General features: G+C 39.3%; 1 protein-coding gene across 3 annotated transcripts in view; it reads left to right on the forward strand.

The window, feature by feature from the left end:
• pcdh15a (protocadherin-related 15a) overlaps positions 1 to 22,857 on the forward strand; it is a 285,392-nt gene that overhangs the window by 119,621 nt on the left and 142,914 nt on the right. For 2 of the 3 annotated variants that reach the window (XM_072677969.1, XM_072677967.1), the window contains exons 3-4: positions 5,266 to 5,280; positions 5,840 to 5,905. In XM_072677969.1, the coding sequence (XP_072534070.1) occupies positions 5,266 to 5,280; positions 5,840 to 5,905 (81 nt within the window). The remainder of the gene's footprint in view (positions 1 to 5,265; positions 5,281 to 5,839; positions 5,906 to 22,857) is intronic. The other variant, XM_072677968.1, reaches the window with a different exon arrangement.

The raw sequence follows: 22,857 nt of genomic DNA on the forward strand, positions 1-22,857 counted from the left end.
AAGCAGAGGTGACTCTTGGTCTTTCTTTCCTGGGTCGGTCCTCGTCTGTGCCAGTTTCGCTGTAGCGCTTGATGGTTTTTGTGACTCCACTCGGGGACACATTTAAAGTTTTTGCAATTTTCCGGACTGACTGACCTTCATTTCTTAAAGTAATGATGGCCACTCGTTTTTCTTTAGTTAGCTGATTGGTTCTTGCCATAATATTCATTTTAACAGTTGTCCAGTAGTGCTGTCGGCTGTGTAGTAACCTGACTTCTGCACAACACAACTGATGGTCCCAACCCCATTGATAAAGCAAGAAATTCCACTAATTAACCCTGATAAGGCACACCTAAAAAAACATTTCAGGTGACTACCTCTTGAAGCTCATTGAGAGAATGCCAAGAGTGTGCAAAGCAGTAATCAGAGCAAAGGGTGGCTATTTTGAAGACACTAGAATATAAAACATGTTTTCAGTTATTTCACCTTTTTTTGTTAAGTACATAACTCCACATGTGTTCATTTATAGTTTTGATGCCTTCAGTGAGAATCTACAATGTAAATAGTCATGAAAATACAGAAAAAGCATTGAATGAGAAGGTGTGTCCAAACTTTTGGCCCGTACTGTATATCAGTGTGTTTGACGATTTTTACTATTGTAGATTTAGAAATTCTATATGTTTTACCTAAAGCATATAACAAAAGCATTCAAAGAAATCCACTCCATCAAGCTTAAAATTGTTCAACTCCAGCTGTCATTTTTAACAAGGTGACCAATAAAACAAGGGTTAATCAGACCCAGAGTGAATGCAGGGCTGAATGGTGGGACAGAGTCCCAAATACTCTTGTTTGTGATTAAAAATGCACAATGTTAAATTCTAAATGCTAATGTTCACACGGCTATAGTAAAATAATTAAAGTGTTTTTTTTTGTGTTTATAATTTGCTGCTGGTTTTTGAGGAATGCTGAAGATGTGAAGATGCAGTTTTTTCAAATTATTTTAAAGAATTTCTATTGAACCAATTAGTTTTTTACACAATGTAATCAAAATCATGTATCAAAATTCTTTCTGCAATCACACTTAAAATGTGCATAATTGAATAATTAACATATAAACATAGTTATTCAGTGTAATTTATGCAAAAAGAGTATTATTGTAGAGAAACATTCTGCCCTATATGCAATGTCCTATATTTCTGTATGAACCCTTTGTAGCCCCCATGCAGTTGGCTTGGCTTCATCCCACTGTGGTGCGGCTCATGGCTCTGTAAGCCTCTAGCTTGGCAAACACTAAATGATGCTGTTTGCTCTTCTCATGTTTTGTTGAACAAGCCTGTTTAAAATACACACATTCTCTAAATCCTTCTTTAATGAACGCTAACTGTGTCTGCAGGACCTCCGGGAAGCATCTGCAGCTTTGCAGTACCACTTCCTTAGCTCTGCTCTAGCCGCCATTTGAATTTCCATACCATTGCACTGAGAACCAGCGTTCCAGGGAATGAAGGCAGCTTAGCTTGAGTTGAGTTGGTGGTTCATCAAAAGAAGACTCATGGCCCACTAGCTCCGGTGCAGTAGCTCATTGTCAGGAGGGATAAACCCTGTCTGGATTGTGGAAGCTGTGGTGGTCACGTTAGCCTCCACAGCAGCCTCCTCTGCAGTATTCTTCGCTGCTACTAGCATTACACTGTTCTCTTGCCTTAGGGCTTCCTTGACATGTTCAGTAGAAGCACTTTTTTAATAAAATCACTTGCATTTGTTTCACATGGTAGTATTATCCTCAGCTGCCAGTCAGAAAGCGGGAAGATCTTTGAGGACCTAGTCTCAGGCCCCGAAGCTTCACTCACCCGCACACGCAGAGTCTGATATCTGTTGCTAAACTGGCCACAAGTATCGAGATTCTGTCAGTTTCATTGTGAACTTCCTTCACAATAGACTTTCTCACAGTAGGTTTGATGAGTCAGACAGACACACACTGTTGCTAGCAGTCACCCGCTCTGTGTGACGTGACAACAGTAAGCTTTTCAGTGTCTGATATAGTTGACGGACTGAAAGCTCTGTTTCTCTTGCCCCGACATGTCATACAGAGGGTAGGATAACTTACCATGACCTGCCTCAGTGTATCTTTACTCTGCAGTTCTTTCTACTGGTTCTAAGGTATTATGTACATATATTTATTTGCCCTTTTGTTTTTCTGGTGGTGGGTAGGGTAGGATATATGTGGGAGATCATTTTTGCTGTTATTCTGCAATTTTTTTGTTATAAAAATGTATAAAAAAAAAAAATCTATGGTTGCTTATAATGCATGTCAGTTCAATGGTAATTTCCTAAAATAGGAGATCTGTGTTAAGCCTTGATAAGACTAATACATTTGTTGGCTAATCCTGAGATTTTCTGAAGTCATTACAGTTTGGTTACTAGGGCTATGTATTGGCAGGAATACATACCCTAGTAATGACACATATCACAATACAGTGGTTATGATTCAATACAGGTTGGTATTGTAAGCAAAACAACATATTGAGCTAAAAAAACTGTCATTAAAAGAAAGCGGATACAGTATTACAAAAAATATTATTAATATGTTCAATATTTTCTTATATTCATATTGGTTACAAAACACAACAGACATAACTGCGTCACAGGAAACTCTTATATATGCATTTCACTGGTTAACTATGCCTCTGACTTTTTTGGCTTGTGCTTTACTATATAGCTCATAGAGTAAATACTGGGTAAATGTCATAAAGCATGCACAAATCTATTTAGCAAAGGTTGCGATAAAAAGTTAATCAAAGGCCAGACGGAGGAATCAGGGTGAATTTCTGAGTTTTTAGAGAACAGAAATCTTTGCACTAATGTTCTCAACGAGTTCAAGGTATAAACTTGTTTTGAAGAAAACGCTTAAAGCAGTCCCAATGAAGTGAGATGACGTGGGCTAGAAAACATGGGTGTATAGTTCACACTCAGTCAGAATACTCTGAATATGATGACCTTAAAATCTTCTTACTGAATCAATGTGTGTGTGAATTGGTTTAAGGGTGGAAGTCAACAGTGCTGGGAAATGTGCTCTTATGAGAGTGTGCAGAGGAGTGGACGAGCTCTGCCGGCTGTGACATGAGTTCTTGCTGTGTGTCGAGGTGATGCCATTGTGATCTTCCATATTTAATGAGAAAAGGATCCACACCTTCTCACTTGGCAACAGGTGTTTAGTTGCAAGTTATGCAGCAACGGAAACCTTATCTTTTGTGTTTATGGCTCCTCTGGCATCTCTTGCCCTCACCATGACTCACGCTGTAAGGTGAATCTTCCCTGGCTGACTCTTAGACAGTGGACACTCCGTGTTAATTGTGTGTGTGTGTCTGTGTGTGTGAGTGGTTAGCTTCGGTATCATTATACACTTTTAAGTGAGATAAAGTGACTCCTCTCTTTCTGGTTACATCACCCTTTTCTCTTCAAATTTGTCTAAGCAACAGTCAAAATCACCTCTGCTACTGAATAGTGACTCAGTCATCTACAGACGATTACAAATCATGGATAGCCTATTAAAGAGTCTAAAACACTTGGGGGAAATGTCTACAGCAGTATTGGGCTTTTAGTTATTTATTTGAGGTTTTCTTTTTCTGGGGCAGAATGAGTGAACAGCATACATGTTTAGTAGAAAAGAAAATTGTGCACATTATTATTTTTTTCACACAGCAATTTAATCAATTAAAAGTATAAAGATATACTGGTGTTGTCATATAGTGAGAAAAAATGTAAAGTTTAACAAAGAGTTAGAACAAAGAGTTTGGAGAAGATTTTTGTTAACAACGATAAAATGAACATTTGTGGACAGTACAGATACTGTTCATATGGTAAATTCCTTAGGTTGTCATTGTATCCTATGGATGATATTTACACTCATATGCTAAGGTCATCATTGTAAAGCAAAGTTATGTTGGCCTAAGGATAATATATACAGTAAAATCCTGAGGTCATCATTGTAAAATATAGTTATGCTATCCTAGGAAAGATATGTACAGTAATATCCTGAGGTCATTATTGTAAAGCAAAGTTATGTTGGCTTAAGGATGATTTACAGTACAACCCTGAGGCCATCATTGCAATGCAGTTATGTTGGCCTAAGGATGATTTACAGTACAACCCTGATGTCGTCATTGTAAAGCAAAGATATGTTGAACTAAGGATAATATATATAATAAAATCCTGAGGTCATCATTGTAAAACACAGTTATGCTATCCTAAGAAAGATATATACAGTAATATCCTGAGGTCATCATTGTAAAGCACAGTTAAGCTATCTTAGGGAAGCTATATACAGTAATATCCTGAGGTCATAATTGTAAAACACAGTTCTGTTGGCCTAAGGATGAAATATATAGTAAACTCCTGAGATTATCATTGTAAAACACATTTATGCTATCCTAGGAAAGATATATACAGTAATATCCTGAGGTCGTCATTGTAAAACACAGTTGGCCTAAGGATGATTTACAGTACAACTCTGAGGTCATCATTGTAAAGAACATTAATGTTGGCCTAAGGATGATTTACATAACAACCCTGAGGTCGTCATTGTAAAACACAGTTATGTTAGTTCTGGGATGTTATATATGATGAAATCCTAAGGCCATCATTGTAAATTTCAGTTATGTTAGCCTAGGGATGATTTACTGTATGTGGTGACAGCCTGAGGTTACATAGTAAGTATATAAAACAACAAATTAAATATATTTGAATGTGTGAATCATTCTTGTTTTATCTAGCTAACTTAAAGTGCACTTTTATTTTAAATTGTTTCGGTCAAGTCAAATAACACAAAATTGTAACAGCTAACATGTCTAACCAGTCAGATAACACAAATATGAGATAACTATCTGCTAGTTCTTAGCATTCTTAAATAATTATATTGATAATGTCTGTTCTCAATTGTAACATTAACCCAAATAAACAGCAGAAACTCATAGTGCTACATAATTTAACCCTTTAACACTCCAAGGCTTATTACACGCTAAGGTGCATTGTTCAGTAACCACAGGGTCGTCTGTACAAACTGGTGTATATATTAATTATTAATTAATATATTATGTTAATCTAAACTCACTACTTATAATCATGCTCTAACTTTAGCCCTTTTTTCCTCTTTGTCTTCTTAATGGTCTGTTCATCTTTTTAAATCGTTTTTTTTTATTACAAATCTCTCTTCTTTGTGTAGTGCTTCTCATTCTTGTCTTTTCCTCTTTTCTCTTATCTCTGCTGCTGACACTAACCCTGTCTCTGACACAGACTGGCAGTATGAGGGTAAGGGGCAACTCTTTCTCTTCATCACTTCCTTTTTTCCCTCCTCTGATTTTGTAGAGTCGACCCTGCCTCAGTGTGCAGGATCATTCTGTTCCTCTGCATGTTCCCTGTTATCCTATTGTTGTCCATCTTAAAAGCTAAAAATCACATTGTGCAAATGAGCATACGCTCCAAATGTCAACAGCCCAGAGTTCTGGCTTTCATCTAACCTGAAGTGACAAAGCCTGCGACTCTTAGTCTTCTCAAGCAGACAGATCCCATCCATTCTCGTGGGCTGAAAGCACAAGAAAAGCCCTCATTACAAAAAAAAGAAAAGAAAATATGTTCTCATGAATTACATTACAAGTCATATCACAGCTGCATTCTGTGTCAACACAGCCACACTGATTATCCATGTCATTCAATCATGTTCAGTCCTAAAGATCTCCTATGCATATCCCCATTTATCAGTTTATGCCCACCAACATTCTGTTGTAAGACCTGTGTGTTCATTTGGATTTGTGAATAAATGGTATTTCAGTTCTCAATCTGAATTTCTCCCTTTTTGTTTTTCACACAGAGTGTAAGTTATATCGATCAGGGCCTCCTGCCACCATCGTCACTATTGATGAGGAGAGTCCAAATGGTACGTAGCTTCTGTTTTTTTTTTGTGTTTTTTTTTTCAGTGTCTTCACATCCACCACTAGATATTACCTATCGTCACCCTAAATCCTGATGACTTTACTGTAGTGCTTGGCCTGGTAAAATGACTCTGAGATAATAGTGATTAATTGATAATCTTTTGGAAGTCATGCTATGAGTGTGTAATGGAATTAAAATGGCTGATCTGGATAAGATGGGAAATTAATTTTAACTGAAACACTTGCGTGCCAGACTGTAGTTAAAAAAATGATGTTTATTGGCATTTGAAAGTGCTGTCACATTTACTTTATTAAATCTGATTACTCGTTTAAAAAAAGGAATTGCTTAACCCTTACAAACAGCTGTATAGACAGCTGTAACCTAACAAGAGGAGGAAAATCTCTGCTTGTGTAAAAATTGTAAGTTAATAGAACATTTTGCATCATTTCTATTGACACACTCATCCCGAAAAGCTCAGAGATACAAGGCCAACACAGCAATAGCTTATTAACATTGTTTTCATTGTGTGAACTGAACCGGAGGGAAAGCAGTTTCCCACTTTCATCACGGACGTCCAGTGAGAGAAACATACCTACATATTATACATACAGTCTATGGATCCAGTTTCCTGTGATTGCAGCCTTTCACTCACTCTTATACTGCTTTTGTACAGCTGTAATCCTCCACTTTACTATTGCTTTTTAGTTTGCTGCTCATTCATTTACCCATAAGTCTCCCGCAGTCACAGTATAGCATAGTCTGCTGAAGGTGCTGAAGGTATCACATTAAAAGCCAGTTTAAAGCTGTACTTGAACGAGATTGGCTACAATTGCGGGTTTAATCATAGCAGCGGAACAGAGTGGAAGCAACGAAGCATTGAAGTGTCGGACTAGGAAACCAGGTTCAAGCCTCGCGACTGCTGCTCTGCCTGTACCACTGTCCGCAGACCCAAAGCTCAGACTCGGCAAACCAGGAAGCTAAAGCTGGTGAACTGAGCAGGTGCTAGGCTGAAAGCTAACCCTAGTTTGGGGAAGCAGGGCTGGGGAAGCGACACTTGCGGTAGCCGACTAAAAGCTAGCCCAAGGTCAGCCAATAGCAATGATCCTAGGAGCAATTACAACAAAAAAACAATACTTTGGGCTTCATTTACCAACATTTCTCAAAAGTACATGCCTTCCTAGAACCTAAGATTCTGATCCTCACCAATGTTTCCTTATTTGGGATTTGTTCAGTTTACGATGGCAGTGGGATCCATCATTATAAGAACATAGCTGTGAACAATTCTGGGGTTTAAAACACACCATGAACCTGACATAGACTTTTTATTTGGACTTTTCTCAAGAAGAAATATAAGAAAATTATAAGAATTTGGTGAATGAGCCCCAGGGTTCTTGTTACAGTGCTGAAAACAAACCCTTCTGTTTGAGCCCCTGTGGTGATGTACAGGAGATATTCAGAGACCTCATCAAATTAGTCCACCATACAAGGAAAACAGCCTGTTTTATTCGGGGGCAAAAACATAGGGTTGTAAATAAGTGTGTAGAGCATTTTCCATCCATAAAACATATAATTACTTTTTTATACATTAAATGACAATGTACACAATGTCAACATCAACATTTTATTACTTATTGAATCATTACAATGATCATTACAATTCTTACTTAGTAGTAAACAGTAATAGTCAGTAGTCCCAGCCCTACTGTTTAGGCAGATGCTGTTGAATTTATGCAACAGGTTTTGAGTGGGTTTGAGCATGAAGTGAATCGGTTTGGCAGAGTTGCTGTAACAGTTGCCTCTCAACTCTCGAACCTCACTCCTCTCTCACCCGTCGCTGTGGAGGGATCGTAATCAGAGAACAGAACTACCTGTTGTGTCTCACGCTGGGGTCCTGCGTGGATGTGATGATTGGCAGCGTGTGCGAGTGTCCGTTGGGTGTTCGCGTCAGGGAGCGCTGGCTGAGGCCACAGATGGTGTTTTGTTGTGGTGGCAGCACGCTGGGGCCCATTAACACATAAAGCATCTCTGTGCAGGCAATGCTAGGCTGCACACTACAATGATAACGGCTGCCAGGACTCCCTCCCAGCTCCAGCACCCAGCCATGCGTTTGACAACACTGTCTGCTTCCCTATGTGACAGGTGTTGGTGACTGCATGCGAAAGTTTTTTAAATCCTTTCTGCACACCTTTTTTTATCTTCTCCACCTCTCTTCCCCCTTCTCTCTGTGGCCCTGTTCTCTCAGGCTTATTGGCTCCCCCCTGGGTAGCAGAGTTGAGGCAGCACCTGTCTGCTGGCATGAGGAGCGGTGTGCAGATGCATGCTGGGAGATGTGGTTCAGGGGCAGGTATTAGCAGGTCACTTTATTGAGTTTAATGGGATTTGCCCAGACTGGATTGCTGTTTGTTTCGGTAATGAGGTTGGTGTTTGTAGCATGCTCCAACAGTCTTTTCCAGGGGAAAAACATACACACAAAAAACATCTACAGGCCTTTTAAGACTGTCATGATGATAAGCATGGCTTCTCTAATACGTCACTCTTGACTTTTAAATTTTAAGTTTTCTACGTAGACGTCTGGAACCAGTACAATTCCACTGAGAGACTGAGTGAATTCAATCTAATAAAAGGAATGACTGGTAATCTGAATGAATGTTGGTAGAGTTGAGTTGAGGGTTCTGAAAGCTCTGTCTCAATGTATCTCACTCTTTCTCTCTGGAGCATTCTCAAGGAACTCAATATATCTTCCTATTTTAGCAAATACTTCTTATTAAATCAGACATAGTACTTGTCTGGGGTTTTGCTGTCTGTAGAAAAGAGTAGTTCAGCAGATGGTCTCTCATGAACATCAACAATGAATAATTTAAAAGTTGCACATTGGCTACGCAAATGGGACAGTGTAACTGCAATGCATTGTTGCCGTTTGTGTTCATGCCCTTAGTCTGTCCCTGATATTGTGTTGGTTTCATTAGTGGTAGGTGTTGCATCAGGACACCCTGTCAACACGACCGCAACACATTCCGTAGCCTCTGACCTTTCAAGGCACATTCCAGGCAACTAGCTTTTTATATGGCTTTGGTGGTGTTATTTATTTCTCTCATACTTTACTTGTTTTTCTCCTTGTGTGAGTGTGTGTGTGCTTCTTGTATGTTGTAATTATATATATATATATATATATATATATATATATATATATATATATATATATCAAGTATCAAGAGGCCTTTATTGTCATTTCAGCTCTGTACCTGTACACAGTGAAATGAAATTATATATTTTTTTCCAGAACATTGAACAAAATGAAAACAAAAACAATACAATACAGGACAGACTGCAGAAAGTGCAATGTGCAGACGTAAGTGACAACAATAAACTAGAAAGACAATACAATAAATACAATAAATATGACTCATTACTGAATAGAGATATTTAACAGGTAGGTATTGAGAATAAGATGCATAGAAATTTAACATGCCGTGACATTATATGCAGACAGCTTATAATGCACATGAAACATGGAACACAGCAGGTACTGAGGTATTAAAGTATGAAATATATAAATGAGATAAATAGGATGCAGACAGATTAAAATGCTATGGGTAGTCGGGGTAGGGGTTTAGTTCAGTCTCTGAGTTTCACAGATATATACATATGGCTTTTGTTTTTAAATAGTTTTGCATTGGATTCTGTACAGATCCACAGAGACTAAGTGGAATAAATGTAAATCTGGCAGTCGTTCTTCACATTGTGTCATGAAATTTCTGATAAATGGACCAATAGAAATGCTTGCAATAAAGTCTTTTTACGTCAACTGCCATTAAGCGGTAAGAAGGTTTCAAGGTTTTTGCATGACAGCGACAATTTGCTGATGAATTACTAGCAAGCGCTCAAGTTATAACACTATGATTGTGTCATTATTCAAAAATATGTCCATCACACTCTACTGCTGCAGTGTTTCACCTAGGCTACTCAGCTGTAACCCATTATCATATTCTCATACAGTGCTTAACCTCGTATACCACACGTTCACACATTACACAAAAATTAGAATTGGCAAGTACAAATCTACCCACCAAATATATTGTTTATATTTTTTTCCCTCTGCCACTGTTACCTCTCAGGCTATTAACACACCTCACACAAGTATGGAAGCACAAATGCTTTGAGCTATGCAAACTCTATTTCACGCATCGTTGCATAGTAAAATGTATTATAATGCAATTCATAATACAAATGCAAGCGCAGAGTGTGTTTGAGTGTTGCAGCAAGGGGCCCAAAGGGCTAAAAACTCTCTGGCCTGTCCTCAAGAGCAATTCCTCTGTTCTCTTTTTACTTATGCAACAAGCAAAGTCGCACGCACTTCTCAACTGCCCATGTATTTATAGTTGTGCCACTTGGAATAACAGTAGATCTGCTTTACAGGCACTCTAATTAGCACTTAACATGATTTATTACTTACCCTAGATGCAATCAATCTTCCAAGACATGTTTTAAATTTTAATTCTAAAATGTGCTTCAGAAGTGGAGATGCTAGGCTACTGTTACACTCTGATCTTCATTGGTTCGGCAAGGACAAATTTATATGGTTTACAACAACACATGACTTATTTTATTAAATAAATATAAAATTAAACGTCTCTGCTGATCTGAATGGTGGAGCAGTTATTTTGAGTAGCTATTCCAGTTTTTTCTGAACCTCCAATCAACATAATCTTGCCCAGTTCATTTTTTCTTTTTTTTATTCTTTTTTTATTTCTGTTTATATATTTTTAGTACTTTCCCCACTGCGTGTGTTCATTTACTGTCCCCTTAAAAACATATGTGTGTAGTCAAGTGAGGCTGCCTTGTCCAGTCTGGAAGTAACATGGAAGTAACATTTAAGCACCTCAAACACAGAACCAACTGAGCAACTCGAGCAGCTTATATAATCGCTCATTATTCATAATAGAGCTAAATTGTTCAGTTGATATTGATTTGAGATCATATCGCTGAGCACTATGTTGAATCAGATCCCACAACAGAATAGAGCCACTGTTTTCACCTGAAGAACTTGGTGGGACAAAGCACCAGGCTTTGCATATTGTCGCTGTCCAAATGAAATAAATAAGAAAATAACAAGTGCGCCTCTCTAAGCAACATCAACAATTTGTCATATAGAACAATGTGTTATTATTATTTTACCTCTAGCTCAACCGCCAAACACTTGGACACCTTACTTTTTTTTTTTTTTTTACATTTTATAACAATTGGGAACAAATAAAAAAAATGTGTTATACATTTTACAGTGACCACAAAGTGTCAGTTTAGGTTCTCCAGAAGATTCCCATTTTACCTTTAAGACAGCTTTTCACAGTTGGCATTCTCCCAGCCTTCTTCAAGAACCATATAGGATGCTTTTCTAGCAGTCTTGAAGTCTCGTTTTCTTTTAGACATTGAAAGTGTTGCGACATAATGTGCACCAATCAGCCATAAAATTAGCACCACCTGTCTAATCAAATGTAAATAAATCATGTTTATTGTCATGCCACATTGCACAGGTGTAAAGGTTAGTGAAAAACGTAGGTGCATTGTCTCTCATAGTAGTAAAAAAAAACCCCACATATTTACAAAATACTAAAACTAACTAAACGTATACTATACATGTACTATACCCACATTATACACAGACTATACATTCTCTCTATTTACAATATTGCTCTGGTTAAAAGCAATTTAAATATATAGGTTTGATATAATCTGAATGTTGAGTAGTCCCCCTTGTGCCACCACAATAGATCTGACCATTCAAGGCATGGTCTTAGCAAGACCTCTGAAGGCGTCCTCTGGTATATGGCACCAAGTTGTTAGCAGCAGATCCTTTAAGTCCTGTAAGTTGTGAGGTGCAAATGAATCCTCCATAAATCGCATCAATGAGCCTCGTGCTCATGACCTTGTTTACCGGTTCATTGGTTGTCCTTCCTTGAGGCAGTTTTGATAGGTACTGATCACTGCATACCTGCAAAGCCCCTGTCTGATGTTTTAGAGATGTTGTGACTCAGCCGTCTAGTCATCTAGCCGTCAAGTGGGCCCTTGTCAGAGTGGCTCAGATGCTTATACCCTTATGCCCAGATCGCCCAATTTTTCTGCATTCAACACATCACCTTCAAGACCTGACTGTTCACTTGCTGCCACTTTTCACTTCACCTGGCTGATTAGTGTATGTTCATTAAACAAGTGAAAGTGCTATTACAAGCTCTTGGGTCGGATGCATATTCCTGAAGAATATGCATCCGACAGCCTAACCTCAGAGGCTTTACCATATTCACAAAACACTGGTAAATCTGGAGATCACAAAGCCTGGGCTACAATGCTAAAAAGTCTATTGAAATGAACATGCAGGACATTTAGATGAAAATCAAGAAGCAGCGTTTGTTATAGATGCATTGAAGCGTAAGCCGCACAAACAGGGACAGGGTCAAGGCCTAGAAATCAGGGTTATCATGAGCAAAACAAACAAGGCAAGGTACTGCGTCTATTACCAGGGGATCAAAACAAGCAGTAGGGTCTCAGACTGTGCATAAGGAAATAGCAAGACTTTGGAAACTGTAAGTGGAACACACTGAGGATAAATAAATCCATGGACTGTGTCTCAGGTAAAATAATGAGCTGCAGGGACTTGTGGCTTTTCGGATGGTTATTTCCAATGCTAGTAGGAGGGCGATTCCATTTTAGTATGAGTGTAGCAGTTGCAGTGGTGTTGCTAGGTTTTTTAACACACAGCAGTGTCGCTGCTAGATTGCAAGTATTGTGCTGCCCGGTATACAGCAGCTCTGTGGTCAGAAACTAGCCATTCATGAAGGGCTAATGAATGTCCAACACAGATTGGTTATAATATCTAGTTGTGCTTCAGGAAGGGGGACTAATATTGTGGGACCTAATGAGGTAACCGGTAAGAGTTCCTAAATGTTGTATAGTTCTTTGACGTCTTTGAAAGAATTGTTTACCATTTTAATTGACTTAAAATGGTATAAAAATTGTAGAGGATTTTTCCTACATCGCTCCCTCCCAATAACACTTTGTGAGGTCCATAATCATGATCTTTCCTAAGCAACAGAAAGGAGCCAATATCAGTGAAGTTACTCAGTCATTACTTTCAGATTCCGCATGTTTTCTGCTCAGTGCTGTACCAACCATATCACATTCCTACCACTGCCTGATGACCTATAGCTACTCTTTTAAAGGAGCACGGAGGCTGGCTCATGAAAAGAGAGACTAGAATAGACCCTTGCATACACACAGACACACTTGACATTTTACAGAAATATCAGGCCATGTGCCTACAATATTTTTTCATCTATGCATTTTTCTTTTTTTTTTCATATATTTTCTAGGATATTGCATGCTCCTATAGGAAACTCTAAGAGCTTACATCTGTAAATACATCAGTCATATTGGAGAGATTCCACACTGCAGTTGCGGCACATATTTAGGGACACCAAGCGACTTGATTCAAAAAAGTTTGATTTGATCATCAAATTGACTAACTGCAGGTTTTTTCTGTTGTGGTTTATTTTGATATTTTTACTCCAATTTGAGTTGGAATAAATCCCAGACGTAGCAGATCTCTCTTTCTGCCAGTATTTAAAGGGCAGGCCAACATAAACCGTTTCTGATGCGTATAACACAGGCGGCTTGTGTTTTTGAACATCTGGTGAATATCTTTTTCTAAAACTTAATGTGCTTTCCAGCAGTGTATAATATGTTATTGTTATTGTGATAAATTACACCACAGTGCATTTTTTCACTTATCATGGGTATCGTCAGTACATCTGGAATCCTGAACTGTGTATTGAACAAGACCTTGTGTCTCCAAATTGGTAACTTACAAAGGAGAAGCAAACAGCCTTAACATTCATTGTCAGAGTAAAAGTATTTTCTGGAGCATTTCCGTTGATCCTTTTGTTATGAAATTTTGACACAATATGAAGAATAATTGGCACTTTCAATTTATATGAGAACAAGAGAAAGCTAGATTAAAAAGTACACTGTAAACAACAACAAGCATTGTCATCTCCCCAAACAACAAGAGTCACCTTGTTTAAAGTGGTAGTGAGCTCTGGCTCCTGCAGATGAAGTTGCACGAGGATCATCAGGCTATAAGTACCTGTGGGCGTGTGAAGAGGTCCATAGATTGAGAAGAGGTGGTACAGTGCCGTAAATGTCTCATTCGGTGTGGGGAAAATATGTCGCAAAGCAGATGTTAATGATTGGCAAAAAGAAGTGTTTCAATTTGAACGCACCAAAAGCCACAGTGTGATGGAAGTAGCTGAATTTGCAGGTGTTTCAAAGTGCACGGTTATACAGGTCTACTAGCAGTGGCAAAAATCCCAGTCTACAGGAAAGTCAAGTCAGAATTGTGGCCAGATAGGGACAGCCGGTGTTTTTCACTGCTTGTGAATGAAACCGCTTTGTTTCCAGGCAAGAAATGCCTCAACCAGTTTCTGAAAGAACACTGTGGGGAACTGCACACCATCAACATATGGAGCAGAGTGCCATGCAATCACTCAGATTGGCCAATCATTAACACACATCGAACAAAACATTCACTGCACTGTACCACTCCCGTCACACCCTACAACCCCCCCCCCCCCCCCCCCGCATCTGCAGAAGCCTGAATTCACTACCACCTTAAACACTGTGACTAATTTGTGTCCAGGGAGCTTATAATAAGTGAATAAACTGCATTATCAGAAGCTATCAGAAGATATCATCTTATTATACCTATTATATCTGGTATTGTTGTCCATTGTTAGATGTTGTGTTTTGCCTCCTGTTTCTATTTGCAAACACTGGATAAAAGAAAAATCACTGTATTCATATTTTCTAAACCGTGAGACCTTAAGTATGATGAAAATGTTTTTAAATGTAAAAGGTTTTGCCATATTGTTCACCATTTCCTGTTGGAAACATGTCTGTGAGCATTACCAGTCATGCTCTCCGCAGCACTGAATACCTGACCCCTGTTTAATACATTCAGTGTTTCTGAAAATCAATGTGTTCATTGTCATGCATTTGTCTGCACATATTTACGGAATAACTGACGAAAGGAAGGAATTTGTGAGGGATGTGTAAATAAATGCATATGCTAGTTTGAAAGGTTTCCTTATTCTTTCAGTGTCAACTTTTGTTGGTACTAAAGCAGTTTACTCGACCCGCCATCCCTCAAAATCCACGGAAGACAAGACAAGCTTTTTTCTGTCCTGCACCAAAGTGGTGTAACAAACTTCCCCTGGCTGTCCGAACGGCAGAGTTTCTCGCTGTCTTCAAACGCAGACTGAAGACCCACCTCTTCCGAAAGTACTTGGGCGAATAGCAGAGTGGTCACCTTATTTGACTTGTGTTTAGTAATGTCTAAACTTAGAGGTATCTTTGAATTTATAGTCTATTCAAACTAGCTGAGGTTTTTCTTGAGTAAATAGCAAAGCACTTTTGTAAGTCGCTCTGGATAAGAGCGTCTGCTAAATGACTTAAATGTAAGTGTAAATGTTCTAGATTATAGCACAGATGTCTCTACTGTGATGATAAGAGATATCAAAAAGGCTAATGAGAAATAGCCAGTGAGCCATGTTGGAGGGAGTGGTTGTCATGGTGATGGTGTCAAATTATAAAGAAAAAAAAAACTGGATCATGCTTTTAATACTGGCATTAGGAGGTGCATGTCCCAAATTACAGTGCAGTAGTGGAAGTCTGCTTGGTGTAGTTGACTATAGACCCATAGTGCTGTGAGAGCCTTAAGCAGAACTTTGTCAAGAGGCGAAGATTGAACGAGGCGAGTGGATAGTGCATAGTGACGACAGACATCAACAACGAAGTTTTGTGCCTAACAGTGGCGATATGCAGCCTGACGGAAGGTTCCGCCAGTCTGCTTAAACCTAGTAAGAAGTTGTGTCGTCACTCTCACCGTACACATTCCAGTATAATGTTTATAATGTAAGTGGGCCGTTTTGACTGATGCTGGATATAGTTAACTAAATGGGTCACACACTTCAGGAGAAGTGGTGCTATGATTGACATGTGAGTACGTTCATGGCATTAAAAACTGCAGTTGTGAACGTGTGCTGTCTATATGTTGTGGCATAGAGTGATGAATTGCTGAATGGGTGTGAAAACTTAAAGAGGACCCCCTGTGAAGGCCGAGGGAGCTCAGCATGAGCAGCATAGACCAGGCCTACAGTGCTAAAGTGGCTGTCAAACATTTACTCTGCATTTTGCATACTCACCGTGTGCCAGGTGTAGCCTCGGGCACTGCGACACCCCACCTGCATTTGAAACTTCTGAAATAGGAACTGTCAAACTTCAGTGAAGGAATGGTGGAGTGAGATTTAATCTAGTTTAATCTCAACTGAGAAATGATTCAGAATCATTAGGATTCAGATTCAGCGCAGCGCATCATTAATCATTTAATATATTTATCAAAGCAGTGAGTTTTAATAAAAAAGGAGGGCAGTAGTCACATGTTTAGAGTTAGAAGGTTTGGGTTGTAAGTTTGGATATGACAGAAACAATATGTTTGTGTGAACTGGAGGTAAGGAAAAAGGCCCACAAGATATGATTGTAGAACAGACGTCAAAGCTGGAGTAGGTGACTTTTGAAAAAATTCCACCCTGACTTTCAGCCCTTTTTCCAAAGGCACTTTCTCAAAACACATGAACACGCATGGCCTGACTTGCCTGACTAGCATCAGAGAGAGGTGCGCAGCACAGTGGGGGGGGTGGTGGCAGGGACGCTGCCAGGGATTTTTGGCCCCATAAAAAAGATATTGCACTGGGCTCCACAACCCTAGCAGTTCTGCCTAAATACTCAATTAATGCATTTTTTAGGGCCTCTGTCAGTCACATGCTTAGAATTCTCATACCCCCCCCCCTTCCCTCCCATTCCATTCGGAGCCCCTGGGTAGTGGTCTTGTTATTCCATGCTTTAGAATTCAGAACTACAGTTACAAATCATTGAGCTAACACACATCATTGAGCTAACTTCACCTTATTGTAAAACGCCCTTGCTCAAAACCACAGTGCGGACATATTGTTCACATACAAGATAAATACTAATAGCTAGCTTACACCTACAATGTAGATAACATTAGCATTGGACTACATAAGTAACTAGTAAACAAAGGAAACATTACCCGTCCAACCTGAAAAATAAACAGCAACCTTGCTTTTATCACATCTCATCATCTGAGTTCCTGTGACTCCTAAATGCTTCTACTTTTCAATAATACCTCTCACTGCGGATCGTGGAATATCTAAGAAGGAAGACATTTCATGGCCTAACTTGCATTGTGACAGGATTTCATGATGAATGGACCAATAAAAATACTCTAAAATTATGTAATGACCAGTACCATGCTGGAATTCACTGAGCTCTTTAGAACGCCCCACTCTTTCACTAATGTTTGTAAAGGCAGACTTCATGGCTAGCTGCTTGATTTTATAGACCTTTATAGACTGAATGAAACCTAAATGAAGTCTGTCCCAATACTTTTGTCCATATAGTGTATAGCCAAACTCATTTCGTTCAACGCTATTTCTGCTTCTGTCTTCCCTGTCTTCCTTTCATTAGCTTTTGTAGGTGCTTAGCTTGATATCTTTCAGCTGTGTGTAGGTGAGTGTGTGTGTGTGCGCCTCACAAAGAACTCTGCACATGAACAAATAAGTACACTTGTGAATGTGTACGAGGTGTGAGCTAGATAGGTAAACAAGCAGGGAGGCCTGAATGAAATGGTTGGACAGACAGGGTTTGTACAGTCCTGTGGCCTTCACAGATTCTCATTTTTGTTGTCAGAGCACTTGATGTATTGATTGCTATCGGAATGTAAAGAGTTTTCAAGAAATATAACAAACAGTGTTTTCTAAAGTAAATCTCCTACACCAGCTTTAAAGTTTTACAGAGGGATTTTTATCCTTCTGTCTATTTTGCTTTCACGTAGCCCAGAACCTCAGACTCCTTCAGTATTTTTTACAGGGTTATTAAAATATATATGGCATCTTTACCTCCCCCAACCCTGTTCTTCCTCTATTTCTCATGTATAAGCTGCACCAAAGAGAGAGAGAGTAGGAGAGAAAGAGAGAGGGAGAGAAAGGGGATGCAATTAGAGTGTGTGTTGAAAGTGGGATTATTTTCAAGCACCTGCCACTTTTCTGGATTACATGGAGGCAATTCCAGCTCTTGCTCAGTCTGACCATTACACAGCTGCTGCTCCTCCATGGCCCAATGTGTGGATATGTGTGTGGTGTATATGTGTGTGTGTGTTTTTGTGTGTATGTGTCTTCTTTCTCTCTCTCTCTCTCTCTCTCTCTCTCTCTCTCTCTCTCTCTCTTTCTCTCTCTCCTGTGGCCAGCGGTTGGATTAAGGTCTGATAAAAAAAAAGCCTCCGGCTCGAGAGCATTTCCCGGCTCATATTTTGTTGATATTTACCTACACTGTGTGCTTAAATCGGCTTTGTTAAGTGTATTACTCTGCTGGTCTATTTTAATAGGCACCTGTTGGACGTTCTCCCGATAGGCCGGGTCGTACTAACCTCAATATCAAATTCAGCTCATACAGTGACTGCTAAAGAGGATTACATTGGAACTCAGCTAAAACCCATGTCTAGTGAAGCATCTTCTCTAGAACTATCTGCAGGGCTTTTAGGAGATCTCAGCATCTCGAGAGTAAACAGATGTACATGCATTACTCATACATTAGTAAGAGTAACAAGTGCTTTTAGCAAGATGTGGTGGTTGTACTCTGATTCGCTGCTGGAGAGAGCTGGTGAAAATGGTATTTTTGGAGTCCTAATTGGATGTAGGTCTTCTCTAATAGCTGTTTAATCTAGGCTGTTGTTGTCCTGTTTTCATTAGAATTGCACAGAGATAGATGAGTTGCTAAAGGCTTCAGTTCCTTTTGTCTGACACCAAACCCACCCCCCCACCCACCCCACATACCCCCTCCTGTTCGGCTCCTCATTGCAACCACCCTCCGTTTGATCTGCTTCTGCAAATTAAAACTGTCTTGCCAAACAAATGGCCGATACCTCCCCGTAAACAACACTAAACCCACAAAATACATCCTCTACAGACTCTTAATGCAAAGGCACAATACGTAAAGAACGATTTGAAGCATTTTTCAAAGCAGGACTTTGAGTAATACGCCATTTGAGGGATTGTTGACTTGCTGCTCTCAGGCTGCCTCCATTAATCTAGTTCATTGCTCTTGTAATGTAGAGACTTTCAGTGGGGAGAGTGTTTGCAGTTGTGCCAGAGAGGTTTTGTGTAAGGTAGACATGCTTCAGCAAGACGGATAGGGTAGGTATTATCAAATCATTGTTAAAGGGCCCATGTCATATACTTTATTCACCTGGAACCTTGTCCAATCCATCCAGCGTGTTTGGGATCGTCCAAGATCAGTACCTGACCAGCCTAATGCTCAGTTACATTGTTGACATAACTGTGAGGAACTGTGTAAACATGCATTGCCCTTGAGTGTAATTTACTTTGTCAAAAGATGGGCTAATCTGGATTATTTAAGGTATTTAACAATGAAACTATGGGACTGTCACTTTAAAATCTTAGTACTGTATGTCCTTGGTGTGTCACGGTACATGTATTTGTCCTGACCGTCACTGTGCAGATGTTATTGCTCCTTGCATGCAGTCATACAGAAAATACACTGTAGTGAAGACTGATGAATGTAATGCTGGAAATGGTTTGTTAAACCTAGTTCAAGCTGATTGGTGTCTGACTATGGCAAGTGCAAATGACAGACACGTAGGAAGACCTAGAAGACCTAGAATGCCTGCTTCTTTCCAATCAGCTAGGGTTTTTTCTTCTGTTTTTTATGGGAAGGGTTGGGCTTTGAATGTTTAAATAAAGCCTTAGTAGAACAAATTTAAACACTTATTTTATTTATTTATTTACTTATTTATTTGTCTATATATTTTGTATGCTTTTAGTATTATAGCTAATTGTTACATATTAGGGTTGCAACACTGTTAGATTAACAGTATGACTGAGATGGTACATATCTAAAAAATATCACAATATCACAATTCTTCTTCTTCTGGGTTATTATTATTATTATTATTATTATTATTATTGTTATTATTATTAAGAAATACATTGATCCTTTAATGAATGAAAACAGAAGGCTTTTTGATTCAACAAATGCTTTAGAATAGTTCAAATATTTTTATATATTTTATAATGGAAGTATATGTAAAAAGTCTCATTTCTGATAACAACAAAATTGATATTAAAATAAATACATAAATAAGAAAGCTGCACGAGATGGAGTTTTTTTAATGTATATAACTAATGATTAATTACATACACATACATAAAGTAAAACAGTAAGAAATTGGTGGGATTTGCTGTTTTGTAGTAAGCACCCGTACACGGAATGATAACCATGGTATACCTAAAACCAGTATACTGCTGCAAACCTATTACGTATTGCGTTTTTTGTTTGTTTGTTTGTTTATCAGCCATCATATTTTATATTTATTTATAAAAATATGATGGTTGTAAGAGTGTTTGTCCACTGTTTACATTTTACTACTTAGCACACTACAGGCTGTACAGACTACCTCAGTGAGGAGTGTACCACTCCAGTCTGTGAAACAGACTTAGTTTTATGGGTTAGTTTTATGCATTTTGGGGTTTTGTTGCTTTTTTCCCATTGTAATGAACTCATACCGAACCGTGCTGCCCAAGCAGTGACTTGAACTCCAAACTGTGACTAACTGCAGTGTCACCACAATGATGTAATCATCGGAGTACAATGCAGAATGACATAAGGTATGCAACGATTTGAGAGGAATCCATCAGCCAGACTGGAAGCTAATGTGGTCAGCCACTAACCGCGCACTGCAATGCCTGGCCGTGGAAATTGCCTTTTAGGCAAACTGGAGAGAGAGAGAATGTGAAAGTGAACCGTTTTACATATCCTCAGTTTTCATAGGACATAGAAAAGATAGCTGAATGCATTTCACCACCACAATTTATTCCTGAGCATGTCCATGGATCCACAATGTCTTGACCATTATATTATTTTATTTCATAAATTAACTACGTACATACACACACCCACACACAAAGCCATTATTCAAAGCCTTAGCTAAAGGACAGAGTGGCAGGGCTTGACTGTGAAATATAAGCACAAAATCCTCCCCAATTACTCGGAAGCCCGCTGAGGAGGTGGGGTAGGACTTCTCCAGAAGAGTTTTAAGTCTCAAAATCAGATTATTCGCTCTTGAGCTATTTAGCCCCTAAACTTTTCAGCATAGGTCACACATTACCGCGAGTGTGTGGGGGGAGGCATGCCCAGGTTTGAGTGGGTGTGTGATAAGACATTTGTCTTAAAGCATCGCAAAGGTTAAGAGAATGCTGCTGTTTGAATGCGAGCTTTAGTCTTAACGTATGCTGGAATGCTGAAGATCAGTGTGTTCACACACTGGAAGGATCAGAGCTCTGAATTTAGCTCTGACTGAATTCTGAGCTCATAATGTTATTGTGATCATGAGACACTGCTTAAGATAAAGAAGTAAAATCAGGGAGAGACAGAGAGAAACAGAGAGAGACAGAGAGAAGCAGAGAGAGAGATTGCCTTGACTTCACAGTAGGAGAGATTTTCATTGCCCAGACAGATAGTGAAAGGCTGTGATCGATGACTTAAACGCATGTGTGTGAGTGTGTGTGTGTGTTTGTACGTGTGTGTAAAATTGATTTCATGTTCACACCTAGTTATTAGTGTGAAAAGGGTTCTTTGAACCGATACTTTGTTTGTGTGTGAGCATGCACATTCTCCTATGTGGTGTATGCATGCTGCAGAGGCTGGTGTGAGACTCTCTCTTTAATAGTGACTTGGCACCAAATGGAGTTCAGAGTTCACACTGCCCTCTTTTGTTGTGGTCAGGCTTGCAGACACGGCCTTGTGAGTGCGCCACTCCGAGATCAAACGCAATTAAGCTCAGTCAGCCTGTAGTTCAGGCTGGAGTAGATGAGCTCTGGATTGATGTAAGTATTGGCTTTGAAAGCTCCTTTGTGGCCTGTATCGGTTTGTTCTTCACTGAGCTGTCCGTGGTTCTGAACTTTTTTAATGCCGTTAGTTACACGAAGCAGAAGCAGCTGCAGCAGCAGACGCATACAACCCTTACTCAAACCCTACACGAGAGGAAACACTGACACTAGCTCCCTGATTGCACTGCTGCCTTTCTGTTTGCTAGTGTGTGTCATACTTGTCCACTCTGAGAACTAAGGAAACTGTAGCTCCCCGACTTCTAACCATAGTGAAAGTGAGTTTCAGAGAGATTGTGAAAAACAATTTGCCTTTCTGAACCTTTTCTATAAAGAACACAATTATTCCTGTTTAACTGGATAAAATCTCATTTTGTTCATATGTCAAACCAGCCATAACATTAACACCATTAACACCATTAACAGGTGAAGGCAGGTCTTGTGGGTTTTTTCTGGTATGCTGTGGTCAGTACCTACCAAAAATGCTCCAAGGAAGCACATCAGGTGAACTGGCGACAGGATCATGGGCACCTTAGACTTATAAATGTGATCCCTGAAATACCTCCTTACAACGGACTTAAAGGATCTGCTGCTAAACATTTGATGCCAGATGACTTTGAATGGTCCGATCTGTTGTGGTGGACCTACAACGGGGACCTTCTCAATATTAGGTAGGTGTTGCTAATGTTATGGCTGATTGGTGTATACTGTGTATTAGGAAAATGTCTTTAAGCATCGTGATATGGCATTATAGCCATATCGCCCAACCCACCAACCTACTGACAACATTAGAAAATAGGATCTGCCAAGACATTTGGCACACTCAGTTCTACCACAGCATTTTTAGATATGCTATGCAGCTCTGTTTTCATAAACTCCCACCATGTTGTGACATTACTTCGTCCCATGCTTCATTTAATTTTTGTAC

The sequence above is a fragment of the Salminus brasiliensis genome, chromosome 4 (assembly GCF_030463535.1).
Source record: "Salminus brasiliensis chromosome 4, fSalBra1.hap2, whole genome shotgun sequence".
Classification (NCBI taxonomy): domain Eukaryota; kingdom Metazoa; phylum Chordata; class Actinopteri; order Characiformes; family Bryconidae; genus Salminus; species Salminus brasiliensis.